At 43.0% G+C, this 11,201-nt stretch overlaps 1 protein-coding gene across 1 annotated transcript; it reads right to left on the bottom strand.

Annotated features, from left to right (window-relative positions):
• Positions 1-8,212: 8,212 nt before the first annotated feature.
• Positions 8,213-9,549, bottom strand: LOC131429263 (probable ATP-dependent RNA helicase DDX23; the record flags this gene model as incomplete). The annotated part of the gene is made up of 1 exon (XM_058593316.1): positions 8,213-9,549. A coding segment is annotated over one exon (1,269 nt), but the record flags the coding sequence as incomplete, so codon positions are not given.
• Positions 9,550-11,201: the final 1,652 nt, after the last annotated feature.

Genomic DNA, 11,201 nt, shown 5'->3' with positions numbered 1-11,201 from the left:
AAAAGTTGTACGGATTTTCGGAAGATCGTGCCACTCGTGTCGATCCTCGCTCTTTGAATCACATCTTCCAAGGCAATATTAAACAAGATACAAGAGAGTCCATCACCTTGCCGTAGCCCTCTCCGAGATTCGAAGGGACTCGAGAGCGTCCCAGATACTAGGACGTAGCACATCACTCTGTCCGTCGTTTTCATGCATGATCTGCCATAGCTGTTCTCGATCGATTGTGTCGTATGCCGCTTTGAAGTCAATGAATAGGTGATGCGTGGGTACGTTGTATTCACGACACTTCTGGAGTACTTGTCTTATCGCGAATATGGGATCCGTAGTGTCGCGGGCTCCAGTAAATCCCGCTTGGTACGGCCCTACGAATTCCTTAGCTATTGGTGATAGACGACGGCAAAGGATTTGGGAGGGTACCTTGTAGGCGGCGTTGAGCAATGTGATAGAATCTCCAAAATCTTAGAAATCATCCAGTGCAGCGCTCTAGTCAGTGCCTCTCCTTCATGTTTGAGCAGCTCGCCTGGTAACTGGCCATTGCCCGCGGCTTTGTTGTTCCTCAGCTTGCCGATCTCCTCACTTATCTCCGTCAGATTGATTCCTGTACCGTTCTCTGTATCTTGTGCTTCGCCATTCAGATGCTCGTCATAGTACTGTTTCCACCTGTCGATCACCTCACGTTCGTTCGTGAGAAGGTTTCCATTGGTATCTCTGCACATTTCGGCCTGTGGCGTATAGCCTCTACGTGAGCGGTTCACCTTTTCAGAGAACTTCCGTGTGTCATTTGCGCGGTACAGCTGTTCCATCGCTTCGCGATCTTGGTCTTCCTGGTGGCGCTTTTTCCTCCGGAAAACCGTATTCTGCCTGTTCCGTGCCTGTCTGTATCGTTCCTCGTTCGCTTTAGTGCGGTGTTGCAGCATCCTCACCCTTATTGCATTCTTCTCTTCGACCAACTGCTGATATTCGCCGTCAAACCAGTCATTTCCTCGATTCGATAACCTCGTACCTAGAACGGTTGCAGCAGTGCTACTAACGGCGGACCTTATGTTCCTCCAGCCGTCTTCAAGAGTCGCTGCGCCAAGCTGCTCTTCCGTTGGTAGCACTTGCTCCAATTGTTGCGCGTATTCCTCTGCAGTACGAATGCTACGCAGCTGCTCGAGATTGAGTTCCGGCGTTCCTGTGCAACGAGTATTGTGCACCGTCGATAGTTTTGAGCGCATACAAACCGCGACAAGGTAGTTGTCAGAATCAATATTGGCACTGCGGTAAGTGCGGACATTGATGACGTCGGAGAAGAATCGCCCGTCGATGAGAACGTGGTCGATTTGATTTTCCGTATGTTGATCAGGTGGCTTTGTGGATATCTTTGCGGGGAAGAAGGTGCTTCGAACTACCATTCCTCGGGAGGCTGCAAAGTTCACGCATCGTTGGCCGTTGTCGTTTGTTACCGCGTGCAGACTCTCCAGCCCGATCAAAGGCCTGTACATTGCCTCCCAGCCTACCTGAGCATTCATGTCGCCGATGACAAGTTTTACATCCCGCCGTGGACAGCTGTCGTAGGTTCGTTCCAGCTGCGCGTAAAATGCTTCCTTCTCGTCATCGGGTCTTGTCTCATGTGGGCAGTGCACATTGATGATGCTGTAATTGAAGAAACGACCCTTGATCTTCAATACGCACATCACTGATTGGCTGCCACCCAATCACGCGCTGGCGCATCTTGCCAACACTACAAATCCCGTTCCTAGAACGCTGATTATCCCACAGCTCTGGTACAAGGTGCCCACTTTTCCACACCTTCTGTCCCGTCCAACAAAGTTCCTGCAATGCTACGACATCGAAGCCGCGGATTTGAAGCTCATCATGCAGCATCCGGTCGTATCCTGGGAAGCCAAGCGATTTGCAGTTCCATGTGCCAAGCTTCCAATCGTAGTCCTGATTGTAACAGATGATGTAGTTTGCCGTGTCAAACGGTCCTGTGTAGTCTAGGCGAATCCTTTTCCATGGTCCACCCACTAGCGGCCATGGTTGCGCTTGATGATGTGTTGGAGACTTCTTAGATGCAACACTTATGAACTAGAATTTCAATGTCATCGTCGATGTTTCCCAAGAAAACTACGCTGCGAGCGACTGCCTTCGTCCGTTCGAAGCCTTGGTGACCATGATGAAGCTGCTTCAGAACACGTCGATGGTTGATCTCGGACTCACAATACGCTCGTTCATTATGACGCATCCGTTTACTGCGGAGAATAGAAAGTCCTCAAGCTCCGATCCGTAATCTTGGTACTGCTCGGTCATCTACTATCGATGTGCTGTATGGCCTGTTGTAGTAAAATGTCCTTACTCGTTACTGTTCTGACCAGCATTTGATTTATTGGAAGTATTGTGACACATTCCTCAAGGCTTGTGTTATCTCTTCTTCAAGATTTATTGCTGCAGTAACATACTCTTTCTTCGGCTTTTGGTGATTACTTATCAAACGAGAAAGTTCTTCCGCGTCTTCAAATTTGTCTGTTACGATAGACTCCACGTTGAAGTCGAATCCGAGAAACAATAATGCCCATCGTTGAAGATTGACTGTGTGCAGTGGAATATCTTTCTTGGAGCCGAATACTTTCAGTAAAGGTTGGTGATCCGTTAGTTTTCTGTCCCAGTAGCATGCGTCAAAGCTCAACTACCACAAAAACTAACGTCAACGTTGTTCGGCAGGCACGTGAAATTTTGGTTTCGACAGTTTTGTGTTGATCGAATATCAATGAAACCTGCAGCGCTAGGCCTTCCGATGCGGTTACAAAGGTCAATGCCAAAACTAGATGAAATGGTGCTAGATGACAGGAAAGCGATTGCGCTCGAGCTAACCAAGGATGGCTTTTATCGTATCAAATAACGCTCACTCTTCACATGATTGAATCAGTGCCATCAAAGAGAGACTAATATCATCGCAACAACAAACACCCGGCATGGCTCATTTAACATAGAATAGACACCAGTGCTAGAGCGAATTTCTTTCGATGACATTTCTGAGAATCAAAGGTTAGCACGCTGCTGTGGGGATCCTCTCTGAAGCAATAAACGGTCGCTTATTCTCGTTTCGCGATCCGATTCTGTATGGGCAGTGGATAATTGCGATAGAACTATTTTACTATTGCCGCTTATTCTAACTATGTGCATATAACCTTTGTATAAGTTGTGTCTATGAAAATGTCTGTGAATGCTCCACACAAGGGTTTTGAAATATTGCAACCTAGTATGAGAAACATCAAGTTGAACCATCGATTCGATTTTCTGCGATAATTGTCAACTTGCGATCCTCTCTTAGGAAATTCCACACAGCAACGATCATTATCAGACTGTATATTTTTTCAAGGGCCGTGAAATACTCAGAGTATGAAGTGGAGCGAAGAAATGTAGAAAAATTCTCTCGTGGTTCATGCATTGAATGACTCGAGTTCTTGTAGCATCTTCTAACGGATTGAAAATGTTGTATACAATATAGAGAGCAATATAGCAGCTTCTGTCAAATTTTCGGCAATCACCAACACTGGAGCTAACAGATGCTAAATGGATTGGTACCAATGGCAAATACCATAGTCTACAGATGGAAAAGATATTCTGCTGCTGAGTGTCACACATGCCTACTGAGGACTGAAATAACGAACGCAAGCACACTTCGGAACATGTTTAGCTATACTGATGCAGACTCGGTTAGACTTTTGGTGACGATTGGTTACTGTTAATCAAATCTGGATCTATTATTATACGCCAGTAAACAGAATGATTACCTGACAATGTACTGAAGCCGGCATGAGTACTTCCAAGCAGTAATGGCCCAGCACACGAACCAGTTCTCATACAGCCCGTGTGCTGTGCTTTTTCAAAAACACGCACACGAAGTCTGAAGCACACACTCGTGTGTCGTGTTGCTACTAGATCGAGAGTCATGTGCTTCGTAGAACCAGCTCGCGATTCAACTGGTGTGCTGGCTCATCTGCTGGCTCATGAGCTGGCTCATGTGCTGGCTCATGTGCTGACTCATGAGCTGGCTCATGTGCTGGCTCATGTGCTGACTTGAGTGTCCATTCTTTTTTTTTTTTTCAAAAAATAGAATATATTTTTAAGCACACAGTGTCCACTCTTGTCTTTTCTCTTGTCAGTAGGTGGACTACACAAATAGCACACGCTCATGAGTCTGGTTTTAAAAGGACAGCACACGAGTTAAATAGGCACGCACAGCAGGTATAGAGCAGCTCGTATGCTGAGCTCGGACATCGCTGCTTCTAAGTGACCCAAGGAAGTGGATAAATGGAGCAGAAAGGTCATGAAGTTGATATACTTTCATTTTGATGACCGCTACTTCCGAAATCTGAATCCGGGAGTCGACAAAATAAATTTGTATGGTAGTTTAAACCGGGGTTAAATAAATAGACATAATAGTAAGTCGTGTGTCCATCAACTTGAAATAGTTTTTGTGTTCTTCACGTGTCGAAACAAGGGCGCTACCTCGGATCACTCCTTCTCATGCTATTTGTGAATTATCTATGCCATGAGTTGTCGTCATTTGAAGTAATATATGTACATATCCGATCGAATGGGAATCCAATTTGTTTTTTTTTATTGCGAAAGGCTAGCAGTTTTTAGAGTCATCAAACTCATGACCTTTCTTACATGAAACTTCTTTATCATTTCATAAAGACAATATTGAGACCCTTTTGAGACTTAGTTCTGACTCCTACTGCGTCCATTAGTTCATCCAATAGCAAAATTTTAATAAAATGATATGCTGAAACAAACTCGAAATAAGTTATGAAATCAACAACAAAATGTATAAAAATTTCAGCTTATTTTATAATTTATAGCAGTTAATCGTTTGGTTCAAATAATATGATATTTAAAAATAAGAAGAATATGTTTTATTAAACTCAAATCGTTGTGACTATATTAGTATTATATTAGGATAAGAATTCTATGTAAAAGTGATGCTACGGCGAAGAAAAACTGCCTGTAAATTGCCTTAAGAAATAAACGTATTAATGGGGAAAAAACTCATTTTGTGGCCGTTGGGACCACCCATTTGTGAAAAAGCTACGAACGAAATCACGTGAAAAGGAAGCTCTTAATCAAATTTGGTTCAGTTTAGAATTAATCCAGAATAATTTGATTAGCTTCGTACACTTTTCGCTATGCGAAATTCATTCGAGAAAAAGATTCCGAACAGTGTTTATTATCGTAGAGATTAATTTGGCTCTTCTGAATGCCAGAAATGAATACCGTATAGCATCTTGATAATTTCTTTCAATGAAGTATGCAAATCAGAAATGAAATAATCGACATCAGAATTCTATATTTTGCTATTTTTGTGGCCGTTGTAACCGCACATTTGTGAAAAAGCTACAAACGAAATCACGTAAAAAGGAAACTCTTAACAAAAATTGGTTCATTTTGGAATCAATCGGCAGAGCAAACAGACGTGTTGCGGTTCTTTCGCAAAGCCAGTTTCGCTTCAAACAAGAGCAATTGCACCACACAGCTTCTGGTCGTTTGCATTGGAGGAAAAGAAAACGAAAAGTGAACAACGATGGAGAACATTATGAAAAATCAGCCGTTCTAATGGCTGTAAATGATATCTAAAGACATATTAATATTACTTTTCTTGAAAATCGAAGGTAAAACTAATCAGTTTAGTGCAAATCTAGAATAATTTGATAGGTTTTGCCCTTTTCGCTGTGCGAAATTCGCACCAAACAAATGTAAATAAAGCCAGCAAACGGCGTATCAATATCGTAGAAAATACCACCTTCTGGATGCCTGAAATGAATCCCGCGATTAAATCATTCAGCTGCTGGTCGTTTGTGTGCGAGTAACAGAAAAAATACATTCTATCGGCCCGAAAAATGAAAAAGGATATTCCGGAATGAAGTAGTCAATCTAAAAAGGAGGGTGGGTAATGTCAGTGACATAACTGGATGACGTGGAGACGGATAAAATGGATCGTTCAGTTTCAGTTCTTTGACGTTAAATATTCTGAATTCTTTAACTGGAATTCAGGAACTGAATTTTTGATCCGAATGCTAGAATAGAATTCTGAAACTCAATTTCAATGCCAGATTCGGGAATTGAATTCCGAACTTGAACTCGATAACTGAATTCTGAAAAGTTAAACTCATCACTGAACCTGTGTTGTGGAACTGAATTCGAGATTGGTATTCTTTCTCGGCTCTGAATTCTGAACCTGAATCCTAGCACTGAACTCTGGACCTGGATTCTGATCCACAGCTGAATTTTAGTTACATAATTCCAAGATTTTGTTTTCAAACTTGGATCCAGAGTGCTGCTCAAAAGATCCAGAACTTTGTTCTAAGATCTTCCGAATGTAACTCCTAAGTTCAGTTACTTTTCTAGAATTGTAGAACTGAACTTTAGAACCAAATTTTAATAGAATAATATTTTAACACCATTCAGTTCTACTACACATAGTAGAAATTAATGGTGTTAAAATATTATTCCAGTGAAATTATTCTACTACACGCTCAAGTGACAAATTAGTGACCAAATTTTAGACTTGCATTCTGGTCTAGAATCCCAAACCTGGGCTCTGAGTGCAGTGTAGAACTCAATTAATGAAATATAACTTAATTCTGGATCTGAGTTCTGTTCCTGGATTTCGGTCTGAAGATCCAGAAGAACTGAAACTATATTCTGAATCTTAAATCCGGCCAAGAATTTCCAAACTGAGTTCTGATCCGAACCACTATTCCAAAATTCAGTTTCAAAATTTAGATCCAAAGTCCAGGTCTCGAATCAATCCTGATCTTAGACTCAGATTTCGGTTCCAAAATCCGGGTTAAGAATCAAGTTCTTAAATTCGGTTTTAGTTCCAGAATTATGGTACTTCATTCTGGCCTTGGATTCTGGGCGAGGAACCAAATTTAAAATTTGGGTTCTGGGAATGAAAAAATATCAGGTATTGAATTCTGAAACTGAATTTCAGAACTAAACCCTAGAATTGAATTCTGATCTGGGCTGAACGAGTCAACTGCGTAGGCAAGAGTGAATGAAGTAGAAGGGTTGATTTTGTATAATGTTCCCCATTTTGCTCCAATGCAAACGATCAGCATCAGGATGACGCAATCGCTCTTGTTTGAAGTGAAACTGCGAACGTCCCGCAATTGATTCAATGTTAAACTGAATTCTTGATAATAGAACTGGAACTGAGCTTTGGACCTGAAACAACCGGAATGATGCACTTGCTTCATTTCCTGCTCGTGTGGATTGGAATGAACAAAATAGATCCAGTGTTAACCTTTTTTATATTATTTATTTTACTAGTTAACCTTTTATACCTACCCAGGTACGAGAAAGGCGTTATTATTTCATGATCGTTGATACCAAACATGTTAGAAAACTTTAATTTTGAATTATTTGTGATTATGTCATACATCTGAAAATTTTATCGTAAATTGCTCATCATATTTCCGATAGCGTGTAGCAAAAATTATGTTGAAACGTTAGATACAACAAGAGATATTCACGACCAAAAACTTATCACTCTCGCTGAGCGTAAATTTTGAAAAGGCACCCCATAGTAAAGTAAGTCGTATTCAAAAATTCTATACGTTGGTATTTTTGTAGCTGTTAGAGCTGCTCTTTTGAACTTTTTATCTAGTATGTTCATTGTTCACTTCGTTTCAATCAGAATAAGTGCCGTCACTAATCCATACGACGTCCAACTTCATGGGTGTCACGGCTCGGTGCGGAACATTAGCGCTATAGGGAAGGGCACACAAGCATGTGGTGGTTTTTCTTTGTGCGCCGTTCGACAAACGAGAGGCAACCAATTTGTTCGGGGTTTAGTTCGTGGAAATAATTGTCAACTGTGTTGAAAGTTTCAGAAAGGGTAACCTACGGTTTTTTTCAGATTCCAAAGCATTCACAAAGAACTAATGAGATTTTATTGAACTGGATCATTTATTAGTAGAACAATGTACCAAAATAAATGTGCATTTTTAAAGTGATCTGCCCCTTGTCGATAGCAGACCTACGTCAATCTCGCTATTATGTCTCTAACATTACCTACTACAAATTTTTTGGTTTGTCTGTTGACAGACGGCTAAGACCGTTCACGGTTCATCTCGTCACATCCTATGTTCTGAAATAAGCTATGCACCTCGCAAAAAAAGGTAAAGGCAGTGTGATATCAATAGAAATAATGCACCAGTTGACAGAACTTCCTACACATTGTTGTCTTGCAATCGTAATCGTGACAAGATTAATCCTAGCCGAAGATTAGGCGAAAATCTTTTCCTCTCTTCGTTTCTTGGTGACCACTGTTCCGGGTTTATGCTGAGCGTCAGCATGATTCATCAGTTCCGGCGGACAAACCGACACCGGACTCGCCATAATTATCTGCTTCAGATCGTAGAACAGATGACTGTCGTCCTTGGTGCAGAAGGAAATAGCACAACCGGTCTTACCGGCACGACCAGTACGGCCAATACGATGGGTGTAATCCTCGATTGTTTTGGCCATGTCGTAGTTGATGACCAGCGAAACGTCCTTGATATCGATACCACGACCAGCAACATCCGTCGCGACCAGAATGTCTTTCGAGCCGTTCTTGAGCGAAGCCAGAGCGTACTCTCGCTGTTCCTGACCTTTGCCACCGTGCAGCGTACAGGCGTTGTAGCCCAATTTTTCCAATCCTTTGGCAAGAACGTCCGCACCTTTCTTCTGGTTGACGAAGATAATGCACGGAGGTTCGACACCCCGGGACAGAATTTCCATCAACTTCTTACGCTTCTCGTTCTCGGTCATGATGTGTACAATCTGTTCCGTTCGTTCGGTTGGACGACCAACGGAACCAATATAAACTGTAGCAGGACGACGAAGATACGTACGGGCAAGACGTTCCACAGCCGGAGGCATAGTGGCCGTGAACATCACCGTTTGACGATACTTCTTTTTGGTATTAAAGTTTGCCATCAGTTTGGAGGCATCTTCAGCTTCCTCGGTGTCTGGTTTCAAATTGGTTACGGGCATGTATTCTAAAATTTTCTGCACATCCGGTTCAAAACCCATGTCAATCATACGATCAGCCTCATCCAAAACGATGTACGTACACTGATTCAATACCAAGTAACGGTTCTCCAAAACATCAATCAAACGACCCGGGGTGGCAATGACAATTTCGCAACCGAGCCGAAGCCGGAATCCTTGCTCTTCTCGGGATAAACCACCTACAACAACAACTGTACGAATACCCAACGGTTGTCCAAATTTCTGCGTTTCTTCCTCGATCTGTTGTGCCAACTCACGGGTTGGGGCCAGAATAATCGCGTAAGGGCCCTGATCAGCCGTTTCTAGTCGATCGATCTTCGGAAGCGATTGAATCCAATTCAACAGTGGAATCAAAAAGGCTAATGTCTTACCGGAACCGGTTTCAGCAATACCGATGATGTCCCTGTTCTGCAAACCAATCGGAATAGCTTGCCGCTGAATAGGAGTTGGTTCCTTGTATCCAACCTTATCGATAATATCCAAGATTTCTTTCGGAAAATCAGTTGTTAGTTGTCAGAATCAATATTGGCACTGCGGTAAGTGCGGACATTGATGACGTCGGAGAAGAATCGCCCGTCGATGAGAACGTGGTCGATTTGATTTTCCGTATGTTGATCAGGTGGCTTTGTGGATATCTTTGCGGGGAAAAAGGTGCTTCGAACTACCATTCCTCGGGAGGCTGCAAAGTTCACGCATCGTTGGCCGTTGTCGTTTGTTACCGCGTGCAGACTCTCCAGCCCGATCAAAGGCCTGTACATTGCCTCCCAGCCTACCTGAGCATTCATGTCGCCGATGACAAGTTTTACATCCCGCCGTGGACAGCTGTCGTAGGTTCGTTCCAGCTGCGCGTAAAATGCTTCCTTCTCGTCATCGGGTCTTGTCTCATGTGGGCAGTGCACATTGATGATGCTGTAATTGAAGAAACGACCCTTGATCTTCAATACGCACATCACTGATTGGCTGCCACCCAATCACGCGCTGGCGCATCTTGCCAACACTACAAATCCCGTTCCTAGAACGCTGATTATCCCACAGCTCTGGTACAAGGTGCCCACTTTTCCACACCTTCTGTCCCGTCCAACAAAGTTCCTGCAATGCTACGACATCGAAGCCGCGGATTTGAAGCTCATCATGCAGCATCCGGTCGTATCCTGGGAAGCCAAGCGATTTGCAGTTCCATGTGCCAAGCTTCCAATCGTAGTCCTGATTGTAACAGATGATGTAGTTTGCCGTGTCAAACGGTCCTGTGTAGTCTAGGCGAATCCTTTTCCATGGTCCACCCACTAGCGGCCATGGTTGCGCTTGATGATGTGTTGGAGACTTCTTAGATGCAACACTTATGAACTAGAATTTCAATGTCATCGTCGATGTTTCCCAAGAAAACTACGCTGCGAGCGACTGCCTTCGTCCGTTCGAAGCCTTGGTGACCATGATGAAGCTGCTTCAGAACACGTCGATGGTTGATCTCGGACTCACAATACGCTCGTTCATTATGACGCATCCGTTTACTGCGGAGAATAGAAAGTCCTCAAGCTCCGATCCGTAATCTTGGTACTGCTCGGTCATCTACTATCGATGTGCTGTATGGCCTGTTGTAGTAAAATGTCCTTACTCGTTACTGTTCTGACCAGCATTTGATTTATTGGAAGTATTGTGACACATTCCTCAAGGCTTGTGTTATCTCTTCTTCAAGATTTATTGCTGCAGTAACATACTCTTTCTTCGGCTTTTGGTGATTACTTATCAAACGAGAAAGTTCTTCCGCGTCTTCAAATTTGTCTGTTACGATAGACTCCACGTTGAAGTCGAATCCGAGAAACAATAATGCCCATCGTTGAAGATTGACTGTGTGCAGTGGAATATCTTTCTTGGAGCCGAATACTTTCAGTAAAGGTTGGTGATCCGTTAGTTTTCTGTCCCAGTAGCATGCGTCAAAGCTCAACTACCACAAAAACTAACGTCAACGTTGTTCGGCAGGCACGTGAAATTTTGGTTTCGACAGTTTTGTGTTGATCGAATATCAATGAAACCTGCAGCGCTAGGCCTTCCGATGCGGTTACAAAGGTCAATGCCAAAACTAGATGAAATGGTGCTAGATGACAGGAAAGCGATTGCGCTCGAGCTAACCAAGGATGGCTTTTATCGTATCA

This window comes from Malaya genurostris, chromosome 2 (genome assembly GCF_030247185.1).
Source record: "Malaya genurostris strain Urasoe2022 chromosome 2, Malgen_1.1, whole genome shotgun sequence".
NCBI classification, from domain to species: Eukaryota; Metazoa; Arthropoda; class Insecta; order Diptera; family Culicidae; genus Malaya; species Malaya genurostris.
This window is presented reverse-complemented; position numbering and strand designations above follow the sequence as displayed.